This window comes from Chaetodon trifascialis, chromosome 3 (genome assembly GCF_039877785.1).
Source record: "Chaetodon trifascialis isolate fChaTrf1 chromosome 3, fChaTrf1.hap1, whole genome shotgun sequence".
In the NCBI taxonomy this organism is placed as follows: Eukaryota; Metazoa; Chordata; class Actinopteri; order Chaetodontiformes; family Chaetodontidae; genus Chaetodon; species Chaetodon trifascialis.
This window is the reverse complement of record NC_092058.1, coordinates 18426075-18443074: the sequence shown is the minus strand read 5'-3', so window position 1 is coordinate 18443074 and position 17000 is coordinate 18426075. Positions and strand designations below refer to the sequence as shown.

Genomic DNA, 17000 nt, shown 5'->3' with positions numbered 1-17000 from the left:
TACTAGAGTCCCTTTCTGATTTCAGTAGGGAAATATGACTGCATGGATTGATTTGATTGGCAAACAAAAGGTGATGCAAAATCAAACTGTGAAAACATGCAAAGCAGCAGAAAGTTAAATTCTAGCCTTTTACAGAGAAGTGTATATTTGTGTGTAAATCTCTTGTAATCACCAACATTTTGATTAGCAATGGATTACAATTACATTTACTTTGTAATTTAAGAATGCAGTGCCGTTATAGGTAACCAGCCCTGGTCATAGGGAGTATTGAATGATATGTTCTTCTTTTTTACCTCCAGATCTGTTCCAGAAGCTTCCTCTGTGTGAGCATCCTCTTCTTCTGAGGTTGATAGCGGGGCCTGACCCAGAGCAGCTCAGCTTTGTGCTGAAGGAAAATGAGACTGGAGAGGTGGAGGTGAGAAAGCACACACACACACACACACACACACACACACACACACACACACACACACACACACACACACACACACACACACACACACACACTTTACAGGCAGATTTGAATCTAATTTTTCTCCCACTTGAATTTTTACTTGCTTTATTTGCCATGAAATGGGACTTATGCAGCCTGCTGAGGCAATATCCCTGTTTGATAGACATTCATTGAAGGATAGCAGCACAAACCAACTTTTCACAGTGTGTAATAATCTGTTTTTCACTCTTCCTCCGACAGTGGCATGCGTTCTCTGTCCCTGAACTACAAAACTTCCTGGTAATTCTGGAGAAAGAGGAGTCAGAGCGTGTGCGGGCAGTGGAGCAAAAATACGCCGTGTACCGACAGAAACTACAACAGGCCCTACAGCAGCATGACCCCTGACCCCTCACCTGTTACCTTATGACCTTGCCCACAGAGAGACTGAACCTTTGACCTCTCCGGACCCCGGAAGCTATTCAGAGACTGGAGCCGGAGCTGAACTTGTCTCCACCCTCCACATATACACCCAAACATACAGTACATCCACACACAGATGCATACCCTTTCTCAGGACGCATGACAAGCCCCCCACCATCCATACATCCACTCCCTGAGGAGAGAATCAGGGGTTGAAAGCGACGTAAAAGGCTACAGGGTGTGTGGTCTGCTAGTCGATTGGAGGAGTAGTGTTTTCATTGCCAAGGACACACACACACACAGGCAGAAAGATCACAGCAAGATCTGAAACTCTGACTTGAAATCTCATTTGAGACTGATATTAACCAATGGTGTTTTTAACGATTCCTTCTTCTGCTACTGCTGCTGCTGCTGCTACTGCAAGTGTTACTTATGCATGAGTTCCTCTCAGCTCATCCCCCTGCACATAGAGTTAGAAGTAAAACAAAAGGCATGATTACTTTTTTCAGCATCATTTTGGGATGGAAGGACAATCATACTGAGTGTTCTTTTCTTTTTTCTTGGAATTGATGTGTAAGGTTGTCACCAGATGTGTTATTCTGCTGGAATATAGGATGTGCAGATTTGTGAGGGAGGTGTTCAGGGGTCAGGTTTGGAGGCAGAAGGCTGCGTTTTGCTTTGGATGCTAGAACCAGAAGAAATGGAAGGATATGAAAGTGAGATCCATGCTCTGATTTATTTATTTTTTTTCTCAGGGAGCACGCGTTGAGCAAAGACAGAACCTAAAGGAGTAAATAAACTGAATCCCACCCTTACACCACCACATCTGAGCCCGCTTTCTCCAAAATCTCAATCTTTTTAATTTATCACAATCATTCCATTTTTCTCCTTGAGCACCATATGAGAAGATGCCGTCAGGTGACTCACTGACAGAAAGTTCATTCAGACGCAGTCACACAGACCTAACCTCTCCTCAGACGTTCCCTCCCTGAATCCTGATCCAGCCGATCTTGCATGAACTCCTGCAAGTGAAGCCAGTCAATCCACATATCTTTACAGATTTTACACTTTATTGTAGAAGTGATCTTAGGCTGTTCTTGTATATGGGTTGCATTTGAATGTGAGAAGACTTTTACACCAAAGCTTAGAGGGACAGATCTATTGAGAGGATTTTAAAGGGATTTGGAAGTTTAACTCGTTAAAGGTGGCATATGTAAAAATGAAAGCAGCTTCTGTTTTTGCGCATATAGATGCAGGTTACTGAACACCTCTTTTTTCTCCCCATCTTCCACCCTCAAAAAAACAAAAAATATATCAAATTCATGATAATGGCTATGATGTACCAATGATGTGTTTGCAATGCATATGTATTATGTAGACACTGGAAAAAGGTTTAACTTTGTTGTTATTATGATGAATATTAATATTCTTTTGCTATCATTCCTACTGGTTGGTGTGTATGTTATTGTGCGTGTGTGTGGGCATGCATGTGCTCATCCTGGGCAGTGAGAACGATGTGAATAGTGTTTTATAATGAGTGTGTCATTAGCACTCCCTCATTCGGCCTCACTTATCCAGTAATGAAACATGCATTGAGTGCACGTGTAATATAATACATCACAACTGCAAATTTGGTTGTTTTGGAAAAGATATTTGGCATGCATGTATCATAAAATGAATGCATTTAACCAAAGCTATAAACATTTTCCACACCCATCTTTTGTTTAACATGATAGGAATACTGATAAGTGAGGACTGTCGTCCATAAGCACATGCTTCTCATTAAATCCAAACCTGTTTCATTCTTTTAACGCCGCCACCCAAAGCCCAGGCTGTTCCTGCTGGCAGTGCCTTTTGTTTCATGTATCCCTGTGTATACTTGGAAGGTGTGTTTCAGCACACAGGTGCCTGAGAGTATGAATGGATGCTTTTGCATGTGTGCAAATCCGTGTTTCTTGGGTGGTCTTGTAATTTTCCTTTCTTCCTCCCTTAACACAATTGTCTTTCAAACAAACCCTCTGCGTGTGTGTGAGGGTGTGTGTGTGTGTGTGTGTGTGTGTGCGTGTGTGTGTGTGTGTATGTGTGCAGTGTGTGTTATTTATTTCATGGTCCACCTCATCCATATGATATTATGTAAAGGATGTTGAGACTTGACGCTTTTTCCAATTTATTTTGTTTTAATTGTGTATAAATATAGCAGTAGAGCTGTACAGAATATCAAAATGAAATAAAAAGGTCATCCCTTTATTGAAATGTTCTCATATTCTCAAGTCTCTGGCTTTAACGTGGCTTCACTGCCTGCGGATATGTCTTCAACCCTAGCTTGAGCAGAACATCACTTCAGGCAGGCCTTTATCACGTCTCATATAATTTTTCTTAGAAAGTTATAAACCACAAGGTGAAATCCCGCTGAGATGCCTCTCCATTACACTGACTGATAAGGGTTAAAAGAAGAAAGGGAACCTAAATTACTTTCACTTCTCCATGTTTGTGCAGCAAAAACGTTCTTTGAGCAAGAAACTAACTTCCAACCAACCAGTGGAGAGAGAATTGCTGCGAAGGAATCAGTAATTTGCCGTCATTGCTGCTATCATGTGCACATCACCACCACCATATTGTAGGCAGTTAATTGTAGATTTTAGTGCTTGTGGGATTAAATTTATTTATTTATTCATATATCTTATGATATGTGTTGTCCAGACACGACCCAAATACGAAGTGCTGAGCTCTGCTTCTCACGTTGTCTTCACCAGCTTGCATTGCTTTCAATGCAACAGCAGGTGGCAATACATCATCTAAACCATAAGAACATCCTGTCATAGTATGCAGAGTGTAATCTGTGTGAGTGATTTTGTTATCATATGTTGTGATGTGCTCGACATGGTAAAACGACATTTTGCACTGACACAGTTTTACATAATACTTCGCCTGAAATGGCCGTTTTGGGGTGGATTCTGTTTTCAAAGGGCATTCAAAATAAAGTGTTAGGTCAATAAACCCACAGGTGTCTGTGTCTGTCACAGGATCTGAGACCAAATACAGCCAGAGCCCCCAGCCCCCACATGGACCTATAGGTAGCTTTGCACCTGGTCCCATCTCTTGCTGTGGTTGTAAATTCATTGGCTGTGATTAGTGCACCACTTTGTCTACACGCTCACACCTTGAACTCTTTTGAGGGGAAAGTGCAATAAGCACATCAGTTTATAGGCATTGTCACCCTACTCTCTCTATACACCACCATCTAAGAATAATCAGCACGGCCAAGCAGGCCTTAAAGGCTGGCTGCTACCCAGAGGGCCGTCTGAAACTGTGTCACTATGCTTATTTATGGCAGCAAATATAGACAGACCCCTCTTCTCACCTCTGAGAAAGAGCTAAGATTAGCATCATCCTCTGCCCAGCATGTATCACTGTCTGAATTTAGTCCGTTCCCCTTCTCATGCCTGCCCGGTCTCACTCCGTCTGTCCTCTGCCCTGCCCCTAGCTATATCTAGACCTGTATAGATCTCCATACCCTCTCCAGTTTCAGCCCACCGTCCAGTTTTCTTGTGCAAAGTGAATGACCAACAGCACTGTGTGGGCCTGAGGATAAGTCTTTTTAGCTCTTGGGCTGCAACTGGTGATTAGTTTCATTATCGGTTTATATATTCATTATTTATCAATATATTGTTTGGTCTATGAAATGTCAGAAAAACTGTGAAAAATGCCCACCACAGTCACCCAAAGGCCAAGCTGACATCTTTATCCAACGATCTAAAACCCAAGAGAACTGAGAAAACCACCAACTACCTTCAAGAAGTCAAATCCAGTGAATTTCTGTCACTTTTGCTGAAAAGGAACTAATTGGAACTTTTTTTTTCTCTGATTGATCAACTAATCAATAAATCAGAGTAACTGATTCAGCTCTACTTTGCCCATTAGATCCCACACATGCATCTGTAAAATAATTCTCACATGAAAAAACATTTGTATTTATATAAATTCTACAACTTTATATATGTAGAGGGTTTATGAGTTGGAACAAATGGCCCAATTAATGTTTAACAAATAATTAACTATGCATAGGAACCAACTATTCAGACTTAATTGGTCTTTTTAGCTTCCTCCAGTGCATTGCTTGACCTGTGATCCCTTGGGTAGGTGAAGCAAAATAAACAAATTATTAACATTTATAATTGCAGACTTGGATTATCGTCCTTATTACCTTCTATTAATGACTTGTCAATATTAATAATCTCAAACTTAAAGCTCATTACCTTTTATTAATGATGTATTAACATCTTTTAACTACAGTGTTGGTAACTATTATTAACAAATATAAGTGAGGAAGCTGTCATTTATCACCCTTTATTAATCAGAATTAATGACTCAACAGCAGGAAACCTTTCACAACCTGGTATATAATCCACGCTTCATAACACTGGCAGCTTTATAATAAAGATTTACTGTAGTTGCTTGAGCCCGTTCATACCGGCTCCCGTGCAGAGACTCCAGTTGGACGCTGGGGGGCGCCGTTCCGTCTGCTGTGCGGATGCTCGCTAAGCACCGCCCTGCTCCCGCCCTCTGTCCGCCTGCTGGCTCCTGGCTCGGTGAAGACGCCCTTAGCAACAACACACAGCTGCGTCGAATAAGATACTCCTACCGCAGAGAAGACGGATTAAACACCGCCGCTTTATTGCTCTCAGTACAGGTGAAGCTTTTCTGCGAAGACGATGCGCCGGTTGTTTATGCGGCTAACATGGGGCTCGAGCACCGCTAGCGAGCTAGCCTATTTTGGCTAGCCATCCCCCGAAGACGAGCGAAGCAGCCCCAAGCTGTCCCGAAGGAGGGCATAATCCCGGGGGTTCAAACGAGCGCTAGCATCGCTGTTTGCCAACTACAAAGTCTGCTCGCCGGGAATAAGCACGGGAATGGTGCTCTGGATCGACTCACTGTACCGACAGAGAAAGGCGAGGGGCACCCGGGTCAGACCACCAAGCTGTAATATTTGGACTCAAACTATTTTTACCAGAGGGAGCTGGTCTCGGGCGGACGAGTGTTTTTGTGGCTGTGCGAGCTAGCTGGCTAGCTAACTGAGGGAAACGACCCCCCACCGCCTGCTCAGGTTTTTCAAACTGCAGCCAAGGCTAATGTTAGCCGGGGCGACACGCAACTGTGTGGTTTTAATAAAACAAGGATAAATTACAGCCAAAGCCAAGAAGAAAGCTAGCTAATCACAAGGAGAGAATAACTTAAGTCAGTTCAAACGAAACCACAGCTCGAGGCTTTTTGGACTCCACTTTTTTTTTTTTTTTTTTAGCAAACACTGGCGATCACGACAAAGTTATAAATGCTGTAAGCTGAGTTTGCAGCGTGACTCTAGTTTGAATCTTTGTTTTCCACTTTGTCTATTCGGGGATTTTTTCCACTTCGGATGCTGGCATCACATAATAGCTGCAATCATGATGATAATAAGCAGAAAACCAGAGGGCCCAATAGCAACAGGTAACCACAACAAAGTGCTGCACTCTTTGTCAGTAACTGTTACTTTTGTTTCCTTAATGTTGTCTGAGTAGTTATGCTTTTGGGCAAATACAGATTAGGCGTTAAAGCGAGGCGACAGCTGCCAGCTCACGTCAGTGTTTCTGGCATTAGTTTCGTCCTCAAGCACCTCTTGGCATTTACAGAAATATCTTGGGACTAAAATGGTTTTGACTGGCAAATTTCTGTCTTGGCTCCCGCACAGAGACGCGGGTTGTAAACATGTTTTCTGTCGTTTTGCAGCTCCGCATCAGTCACGAGACACGCGTCTGAGTGTTTTTGGAGGACAGTCCAGGAAGCTCTGTGTTGTCTTTTACGGCTTCCCCGCAAGCATTCATTGTCTCATCAGAGTTTGATAAGAGCTCAGATCTGTGTCGGCAGCCCGTCTACTCAGCTGTTTGGGAAATTCTATCATGGATGTTTTATACGTTTATTGGCGCTGGCCTCACCTTTGTTTATCTCTGTAGAGTGTGTTTGAGGAACTGTCCATTTTTAAGACCGCACGTTTACAGGAAACGGAACAAGAGTTTGTCATTGCTCTCCAGCCTCTGTCAAATGCATCATAGGATAATATATTGTCTGTGTGGAGACTTTGACCAGGATACCAGGAAGAGGAGGACAAAAAGCTGTGACTTAACCCCACTCACATGTTACATGACACATGATCTGCTGTATTTGTGTTTCCTTGAACCTTGTTCTCTAGCCTTTGCTGCAGTGAGCTGAACGCCAGCTGGATGTTTGGTTACATAAAAGTTTCGGCCCTGTTTGATTTTTTTTCCCCTCCCTTGGAAAGTTTGCTAGGACAACAGACAAAAGTGCTGATCTCCCACTGAGTGATTAGGAGGTTGCGGAGGGCTAATGGGGGTCTGTGCTCACTAATAGTGTGTGCGGAGCCCTAATGCCTCTGTTTGCTGTGCTGTGCAGGTCTAATGCATCTGTTTCCAGGCAGCAGGCCTAATCTGTCCCGGAGCCGGTCTGTTGACGAGCTGGGGACACAGGCTCTGACGCACCTGCGCATGGTTACAACACTCTCAAGGGCTAATCGGAGAGAACACCAAACAAGCCACGGTTTTGGGCTTTTGCTAATGAGCTAACCCAACACAATAGCTCTACAAATGGCTTATGCTAACAGGCTACTCAGACTCATTTCAAGATATCAGAGATAAATACTGACAGCTTAGTTCTATTGAGCAACTTGTGGGCGAGCTAAATGTCTGTGGAGATGAACAGCCGGCTGATGGAGCCTTGTCATTTGAGTAACTGGCTTACTCCTACAGTCCCAAATGGTCCCCTCATCGGTCTCCTCTGTCTGTATCATCTCACATGAGGTGTTTGGCTCGATGCCACAGAGGTGAGCGGCCACACACAGCACTATTGAATGACATGCACCCATATCCTTCCATATGAGCTCTATTTCTGAGCACACCTGGTGTGTGCACTACATGACTCGGCCTGAACGGACAGATGGGCAGACGGAAAGATGCTGTCGTCACAGAGGCATCTGTTACCCCTATTAGGCCAATAATACCACTTGCAGCGCTAGCGATCTGGGACCCTAAGCCCTATCTAAGCTGGTCAGGTTGGAGCTCTAGCCGTGCATACAATGTATTGGACACAATAGATACAATGGATGTATCTGCTGATAATGGCCCATTCACAGTTAATGTGGGTTAGGATGTTGTGGCAGACAATGCGCATCCCCAGTGGTTGACAGACCAGTGTTGTGGCGCGGCCCTGATGAGGTTAGCTCTAGGGATTTGTAGGGCCAAACAGCCCAAACGGTTTATACTTTTCGTCTCAAGTTAACCTGGTTTGAATGAACAAGGGACTGTGTGCCGTTGTGGAGATTAGATTGCATTTTGTAGGCGTCACTTCTGGACGTCATCCTCAGGCTTTACTCCTGAGTGCGTCTGTGTTGCAGATTTGATGATTCCACATAATCACACTGATTTGTTTTGTCCGTCTTCCCTTCAGCACGGCACGGCGATGGCCTGTATGACTCGTACATGAGAACAGACCACATACTTAAAGACGAAGCAGATACTAACAGTCCGTCTGGGCTGCCCCCCATGCCCAAACACACAGTAAGTATACACACAAACACACACACACACACACACACACACACACACACACACACACACACACACACACACACACACACAAAGCTAGTAAAGCCGTATTTCCTGTGCTGGAGGACGCTCTGTCTCCAGACATCCTGTCCCTCAGAGAGATATTCCCCACTCAGCCTTGTTCCCATTCATCACATGTGCATCCGTCCCTCTTACCCTCAGTCTTGTTTGGCAGGGTGGGTAGATCATCTCTCTTCTTATCTCTTATCTCTAACATTTGCAGTTCAGTCAAGTTTTTATACTCTTCAATGAGAATAACTCGATCATGTGAGCAATATTGATGAACTGCCTGAGGGGCTATGAAAATGCGTGTTGCAGCTGGCAGTCCTTGTGACTGTGTCAAAAGAGCTGAAGGGAAGTAGCCACTTTTTGTCTCCACCAGCCAAAAGGAACACAGAGATCTAACTGCAGTTACCAACCATGTGAATTTTATACACATTTCCATACATTTCCTGTGGTGCAAACTTACCAATGCACAGTATGTTGATATTTGGTATGATCTCTATTTGCTTGATACACAACTGCCCTCATCTGTGCACACAAATGATTTGACAGAAGAACTGGCCACAAACCACCTTTGACTGATGGTAAAGCCTTTGTCTATTTTAACATTTTATACATTAAAGGATTAATGGCTTCATTGACACTTAAAAATGTCAGTTGCAGCCCCTTTCTGCTGTTTCCCTCTCTGAAAAGCCCCTTTGGCAGAAAATGCTCACACACACAGACAATGACACTCCACCAGCAGAGGGGAAAAAAAGACCGGTTTGATATATTGTAAAGATTTATTGGGCTTGAAAATGTGACCCACAAACAAAATCACCAATCAACGCCCCCCCCCCCTTTCTGTCTCGTTGTAATCCGCCATCAGTGGGCTCGCGCAGAGGTTAGGCCTAGTTTTCTATTCTAGTCCTGTCCCTTTTCCTTTTGTATTTTCTGTCACGCTCACAGAGGTAATATCCTCTGTTGAGCGTGACAGACAGTAGCTCGCCCCAGTTCAGCGTGTTATACAGCTTTCCTCAAAAGTAATAAACTAACGTCACCCCTGTCCTTTGGTAGAGGAAGGGACAGGCTGATAAAATGGATTGTAGCCGCATGTAGTTGCGGGTTGTAATACAGCACTAATGTGTGACAGAGTGGACCTCTCCGCTCATCACTGATCGATTAGTGGAGTCTGTGACCTTACTTCATATCTCTGTATGATTTGCTGATATGTGTGTGACAAAGGTCTACACGCGTTGAACTGTGCAACTCTGTGAGTATGTGCTTGAGAGAAGGAGAAAAGCATGCTTAGGTGTTTCTCCGAGCAAAGTGATAAGCTCTTCTCCATCTGTTGCACCATGCAGATTTACACACAGGGGACTCTCCACCCTCGGTGTTACCTGGTGGTTAAGAGGATTCGTGCTCTCTGGTTTTCATTTCCACTGTTGGACACTTTTTGAAATGTTTGTTTTCCAATTGTTCCCCCCTGCCCGCTCAGTCAATAATCCATCACAGTTGGTGCTCCACGTGGGGAAAGCTTTGAATTTTTTTCCTTCTTTTTCAGCATTTGTGTCTGCGTGTGGGTGAAGGGGCTCAATCGGTGACACTTGCTGTGTTTGTAGTGCAGCTCAGGGACAACAGCTGCATGGGACCCTGGGTCAGCAGTAGGGCTGCTGTAATAAGACTATATGGTTACATGTATGGAAACCCCTCCTACATTCCACCTCTATTTTAAGACTCAAATTTACAACACAAACACTCTCCAAGCTGCGTCTTCTTTCAGGGGAGCATGTCAACACCTACTTTTAATGTTCATTTCCTTGTTGTGTTGTCCTTATCAGCTAGCATGGTTTCAGCTCTAGACCGGCTCAGCTGTGTGTACAAGCTGAAGCCAGGAGCTCCACAGTGCAGTGTAGCGATCTAATGGGAGAAAAGAAAACATCAGGTCTAAGATCTGCCCTCACTCAAATGGGTGAAACCACAATGCCATTAAAATGAAAAGTGTTCATGTGAAAGAGAGACAGCTAAGCAAACCCAGTAAATATGCATGTCTGTATATAGGAATGCCGGGCTGAGTTTATGTCAGCGTGTCTTATTAACAGCCACACTGCTTCTACAGTTTAAGAGTATAATCTAACTTTAATGACTGTCATTTCCCCATGTGCTCCATAATCTTGTGGAGGGTTCTTTCCGCTGGTAGGAGAGGGAGAGACAGAGAGTGAGGAGGAATGAATTCCTGGGGTTGCTGTGACGAAGCTGTTTACTGGCAGGCGAGAGCGAGACTATGTAGAGCTTTTCTGAAACTCCTCTAACCTCTCAGGTCGTCCCAAGCAGAGGTGGATCTGTCACTCTTAAAGTTTGTGGGCAAATATGCTCACAGAGGGGATTACAAAATGTACAGTGACTGCTTATTCCAAATACAAATGCTAGTCAGTCTGTCATCTGTACTAATTTACAACAGCTGAGTTGTTGGTTTGAGTGACAATGGCCAGTCACAATTTGCAGTTGTATTCAACCTCAATCGAAGTATTCAGATCCCTTCAAGAAGTTAAATGCTGGACCTCAAACTTAAAATATAATTGCAATACTGAGCTCAAGATCGCTCATCCCTTTTACCTCATGGCTAACATCTAGCAAACAAACAAGGAGGCGGGCATTTTGCATGTTTGTGGGTGGGTCACTTATTCTGAATTTCCTACCAGACTGGATCTAGATCCAGTTGTTCCGGTTCACCGACTGCTTGCGCTTCCTGTGACTCTGCAGTTGGCTGTTGATATTTAGGGCTGTATCAAACAAAACCTGACCCAGAACTGCTAACTAGCTGCACATTCCTGGTGTTGTTTATGGGATAAATCATAACTTAACCAGCAATCTCTTTCTGCAATCTTTCCATGTCGGTGTGTAGTGGTGATGTGTAAATAGATATATCTAGATGGTGCCATTATCTATTTTCATCATTTCTGTTGACCCTCCTCTCGAGCTTTGAAGACTCATAACTTTATTTTCTATTATTATATGTAAATTGTTGATATAATTAAAGGACCAAGACTATTTATTTATTTATTTATTTATTTATTTATTTATTTATTTATTTTTAAACTTTTATTTTGTGCACGACCGTGTTCAGTTGGCTCTCGGCTGAGGTCTTACAGGCTTCAGGTCGCCCGTGTTTTGCACAATGTCTCACTAGACTGTAGATAGACACACACTGACAAAAACAGATGGTGTCTTGTCACTCTATTGAATACATTCATAGAGCACAATAAACTACATGTTTTGTACACAAAGAAGTACAATATGCACACACTGTTTGTAGCTCCAATGGAGTGTTTACTGAAAGGATTTTCTAATGGCTTTCTTTTTGTCCAATTTCTTTCTGTCTGTCACTCTCCTTCCTCTAATAGGCTGTCAGTAACAAGACTGTAATGAGGGATCAGGTAACTGTGCGTGGCACTCAGCTGAAGGTCAAGTACCTGTATGAAGACTCCACTAACAACCGAAAGATCAATGCCATAACCACAGCAACCACTCAGAACAGTGGGACCACTGGTCAGACACCCAGTAAACCTGCCCCGGTCTCCAGCCTGTCAAAGGAGCGCAGTGTCGACAGGTGAGGCAGACACACACACAAAGACATCGAAAGAAAATATCTTTCAGAGCAAGTGAACTGGCCCCAAAGCTTCAGCTGTTCACCAGTATGTTTCTGTCATGGTTGTTTGCCACAGCACTGAATCCAGTAAGGGCTCCAGTGAATCCTCCGGCCCACACGGAGGTGGGAACAGCGCAAAGCTTTGTGGTCCCCTCACCCCTGACCAGGCTCTAAGACTGTACCGATCTCAGCTGACCACCCTGGAGCAAACGGAGGTCCACTCCTACCCAGACATCTATTTCGTGGGACCCAATGCCAAGAAGAGGCCTGCTGTAGCTGGAGGCAACAACAACTGTGGCTATGATGATGAGCAGGGTGGATACATTCATGTCCCCCATGACCACCTGGCTTACCGCTACGAGTTCCTCAAGGTCAGACATCCACACTGTGTTTTCAGGCTATCACAATCACAGTTGAGTGTCTGTGAAAGTAATGATGATATCTCGTTGCTATATCGCTCTTTGATTTGTAGCTAACCCAGCTTTTATCTCCCTTTCTTTCACCCTCTCCAGATTATTGGTAAAGGTAGCTTTGGCCAGGTGGCTAAGGTATACGACCATAAACTGCAGCAACACCTGGCTCTAAAAATGGTGCGCAATGAGAAGCGCTTCCACCGGCAGGCACAGGAAGAGATCCGCATCCTGGAGCACCTGCGCAAGCAGGATCGTAATGGCACCATGAATGTTGTGCACATGCTTGAAAACTTCACCTTCCGCAACCACATCTGCATGACCTTTGAGCTGCTGAGCATGAACTTGTATGAGCTTATCAAGCGTAACAAGTTCCAGGGCTTCAGCCTGCCGCTGGTCAGAAAGTTTGCACACTCCATCCTGCAGTGTCTGGAGGCCCTGAGCAGGCACAGAATCATCCACTGTGACCTCAAGCCGGAGAACATCCTGCTCAAACAGCAGGGACGCAGCGGCATCAAGGTAGGACGTTGGTCACACGTGAAATTGTGCACAGGCCCTACAACACATTTTGTACATTTTCAAGTTCACTCATTGTTTCCTCTTGTGTCTCTACCAGGTAATTGACTTTGGTTCCAGCTGTTTCGAACACCAGCGGGTGTACACCTACATCCAGTCTCGTTTCTACCGAGCTCCAGAGGTGATCCTTGGTTCACGTTACGGCCTTCCGATTGATATGTGGAGCTTCGGCTGCATACTGGCCGAGCTGCTGACTGGCTACCCCCTGTTCCCCGGCGAGGACGAGGGCGACCAGCTGGCCTGTGTCATGGAGCTGCTGGGCATGCCTCCACAGAAGGTCCTGGAGCAGGCCAAAAGGGCAAAGAACTTCATCAACTCCAAGGGCCACCCTCGCTACTGCGGAGCCAACACCCTGCCCACAGGGGCCACCGTGCTGACGGGGTCTCGCTCTCGCCGTGGGAAGATGAGAGGTCCTCCAGGTAGCAAGGAGTGGAGTGCTGCACTCAAGGGCTGCGAGGACCCCACCTTTACTGACTTCATAAAGAAGTGTTTAGACTGGGACCCCCTATCTCGTCTCACCCCTAGCCAGGCCCTCAGACACCCTTGGCTGTATCGGCGCCTACCCAAGCCCCTTCCAGGGACTGATAAGAGCCAAGGGGCCGCGGTGAAACGACTCCCCGAGCACCACAGCACCTCCTTCCCCTCTATCCTGGCCAAAGGGGGGCCTGGCATAGGCACCACAGCTGCCAACAACAAACTGAGGAGCAACATGATGGGAGATTCGGGGGAGGCCATACCTCTTCGCACGGTCCTACCCAAACTTGTCTCTTAGAGAAAAAGAGAGAGAGAGTCCTGTAATCTCCTCTCTCCTTCCACTTCTTCCTCCTCTGAACTCCTCAGGAGGAGTCAGAGTACAGGAGGAAGTGGAGTCTAGGTTTTAAAACTTGTTTGGTTGTTCTTTTATTTGTTTTCTACTGAGAGGTGTCGACACCCCAGTTCCTGGTTTTTAATATTAGCTGAACAGACAGAGAGAGAGACAACAAAAGAAACACTCTAAAAAAAGTTTTTATACAGAGGATTTCCTTGAGCGGCTGTGGAATTTCTATATACAGCCATTGATAAGGTTTGATTTTAGATAATGCTTTTTAAAAATCTCCTCATGTGAGTGGACAGCTTCGTAAACGAGCAAATGTTTTTAACCTTTGTGTGTTCTCACGTGAGTGTTGTGTTCTTAGTAAAACACACTCAAGCACACCTGCACTGTCACTTGCCTCACTTCACACTCTTTCTTAACACTCAGAGGACGCCACCCTTTCTCGGGGAGTGTTTGAGTGAAATTTGAAAAGGGCTACAGAGATTACTCTTATCAGGTTAGAGTTAGCAAGCAAAGATGTTCAGCCGACAAGTTAACAGGAGAAAAGAATCATGCCCTGCGCACACTGACAGTTATCCTTCATACATGCAACGTAAAGGCCTTGACACAGGTAAGGAGGGATTGGCATTATGTAGTGAGGAATTATGAAAAGGTTTTTTTTCAGCAATAAGTCTTCACTTCTTTGTACTTTTCCAATTGCGTCCTTTTTCTACCTTTCCTGACCCCTGGTGCTTGCGCGTCAGCTCACAATATTTCGTTAGTATGTGTGTGTGCTTTAGCTTCCTGGTGCTACTGTGGGAGACATTAAGAGGGCATTGGACGACCTATTTACACCCCCCTCTCCTCCCATCTCCCCCCGTTTCAGTCAGGAGGACAGTAGCTCCACTCAAACTGTCACAAAGGTGTCACCGTCACACTCGGTACTTCACAAACTGGTTTGCGTGAGGCTGTCGGCTGAGGCTGACTCACATAAACTGGCATATTATGTAGAGAGAGAAGGAGAGCTGCAAGTCATTGCACATACACACCTGTGGGTGGAAAGTTGGCTTCGGAAAGTAGAAGTTTGCATGAATGTCACCTGCCCATGCCCCCAATCGGCTGCTGTGATTGTTGGCTGTGGTGCATTAATCCGAATGGAAGAATAGTGCGAGGTGAAAATGATCATGGGATAAAATGAAGGGTGGGCTGTTTAATGTGAGCCAAGTTCTTTTTTCCCTTTCGGGGGGAGATGCAGAGGTGTTGACAGGACGGGGCAGTGACAAAAAAAGGAGGGTTTTTATGGTACTGAAGAAAGAAGTGTTTCTCAGGGAGACATACTTGATACATCCCTTAATCTTATATGAACTGTGTTCCACTTACAGTCCTCTGTGCCGAGTTTGGACGAACATGCATGCAGTTGTGTCCGCTGAGAGCGAGAGAATGCATATACGAGTGTCTCTGCAAAGGGGGGTCTGCATGCTCCACAATCTGACCTAGATAATCTCTCCTCCCCCACCATCTCTGTCACTCGTTTTTTTTTCTCACTCGATCTCATGTAGGGCAGGGAACCTCTTTAAACTCACACACACACAGTGAATTATGGTGCTGTCCGAAGTGCGCACACACAGACACGCACGCAGAAAACACGGTGCATGTTGTATGGACCACACCACTCAAACTACTTTCTCTCATCCCGCGTTTCTGAAGTGAAAATGTCAGGGATTTCTACTCTGTCTCCATTTTTTTTATAGAAGTGGTTTCTGTTGCTAATCAGTCCAGAATATCAGGATGTAAAATGCTGAAAAAGAGAAAGTTGTATACTGTCATGTTGTACTATTGGTGTGCGTTAGGAGGGTGTTTGGTGTTCCAGCATGAAATCACAACTTGTTATCAGACTGAGTGACTATGAGAAGAGAAACTGTACAGTAACCAAATGAAGTTGTGATAGTTTCTTTTTCTAAAGAAAATAAAAGCGATTATTAACTGAAATGTGCTACTCTGACGTGATTTCTGATTTATCACACGCATTTTCTTTTTTGACAAAGATGATTCCTTTGTCGAATCAAGACATGCAGGGTGAAGCAAACATTTCCTTTTTTATTTCAAGATCTGCCAAATCCAGATTGTACTATCCACAGAGAGCCAGATTAGATTTGAGCCCTGAAAAGATTTTGTTTTCAGTCCAGTTGTGACAGTGAGATAACAGAGGAAGAGAAACTCCGATTCACGTGCTCATTTGTCGCTGAACCTGAAGCTCCTGTACCAGCAGTTAGAGTTTTATTTGCTACTTGGCACCTGGAGCCTGTGTTAGGAAATAAAGGTGTGTCTCTGGACAGCCCCTGGTTCAGTCGTTGCAGTGAATCACTATAAGGTGAATTGTATTTCAGTCTGCGATTCGGTTACAGATTCTGTGAATCCTGGGTCACTGACTAGTTAGTGGCCTGTGACATAACCTCAAGGCAGCGTGTGATACTGACACTGCCTTGTCGTTATGCACTGTCACAAGGTGGTGAAAGGCAAAGAATAAAGCAAACAAAGTATGTAACGTACATGTGAAGACCCCCAGTCATCCAGGTTAAAGTGTAGCAGCAGACACAGCACTTCGAGAGGATGTAACAGTAACAACACCTGTGATTGAATTTTCCTCCCAAAACTCTCTCAGCAGAGCAGACGCAGCTGAAGCCGACAGAGGTAATGATGGAATCAGGTTTGTGTACAGTCAGATAATGAGCGAGTGTTGACAGTAGTTGGTATTGTTAATTTATAGCTGCAGCTGTGTCTACCCTGCTTTTGGGTGTGTGATGATGTCACCTGCAGTCAGTGAGCTCAGGTGCTCAGCATTTCATCCTTGGAAAGTTTCAGGAGAGCTCGACGACATCTTGTTGTGGTTCTTCTGGGACTTGTTGATGCTGTGTATAGTTCAAAAACTCTTCAGTAGGGACTTAAGGACCAAGATTGTCTTAATATCTATCTATGAAAGTGTGTTGCTCCTCCTCATGGTGTGCCTGAGGGTGACTCTCTGGAGGTGAGAATGAAGCAGACTGATCCATCTCCTGTAACACTGATGAGTCATGGATGTTTACAC

At 44.7% G+C, this 17000-nt stretch overlaps 2 protein-coding genes across 4 annotated transcripts in view; both read left to right on the top strand.

Moving 5' to 3' along the window:
* rassf5 (Ras association domain family member 5) overlaps nucleotides 1-3110 on the top strand; it is a 27837-nt gene extending 24727 nt beyond the window's left edge. For all 3 annotated transcript variants that reach the window (XM_070958540.1, XM_070958541.1, XM_070958542.1), the window contains 2 exons: nucleotides 300-415; nucleotides 695-3110. In XM_070958540.1, the coding sequence (XP_070814641.1) occupies nucleotides 300-415; nucleotides 695-838 (260 nt within the window). In that variant the 3' untranslated portion in view covers nucleotides 839-3110. The remainder of the gene's footprint in view (nucleotides 1-299; nucleotides 416-694) is intronic.
* A 2301-nt stretch (nucleotides 3111-5411) lies between these two features.
* dyrk3 (dual specificity tyrosine phosphorylation regulated kinase 3) lies at nucleotides 5412-15904 on the top strand. The gene is made up of 6 exons (XM_070958939.1): nucleotides 5412-6337; nucleotides 8348-8457; nucleotides 11892-12097; nucleotides 12213-12507; nucleotides 12649-13065; nucleotides 13163-15904. Exons 1-6 carry the CDS (start codon nucleotides 6295-6297, stop codon nucleotides 13892-13894), a joined length of 1803 nt encoding a protein of 600 aa, XP_070815040.1. The 5' UTR covers nucleotides 5412-6294; the 3' UTR covers nucleotides 13895-15904.
* Nucleotides 15905-17000: the final 1096 nt, after the last annotated feature.

Bases quoted from the DNA above. Each gene is read 5' to 3' on its own strand.
- dyrk3 (XM_070958939.1), top strand. From the start codon at position 6,295: ATGATGATAATAAGCAGAAAACCAGAGGGCCCAATAGCAACAG. The intron at 12,098-12,212 runs GTGAGGCAGACA...TGTTTGCCACAG, and splicing joins AAGGAGCGCAGTGTCGACAG to CACTGAATCCAGTAAGGGCT. The intron at 12,508-12,648 runs GTCAGACATCCA...CACCCTCTCCAG, and splicing joins ACCGCTACGAGTTCCTCAAG to ATTATTGGTAAAGGTAGCTT.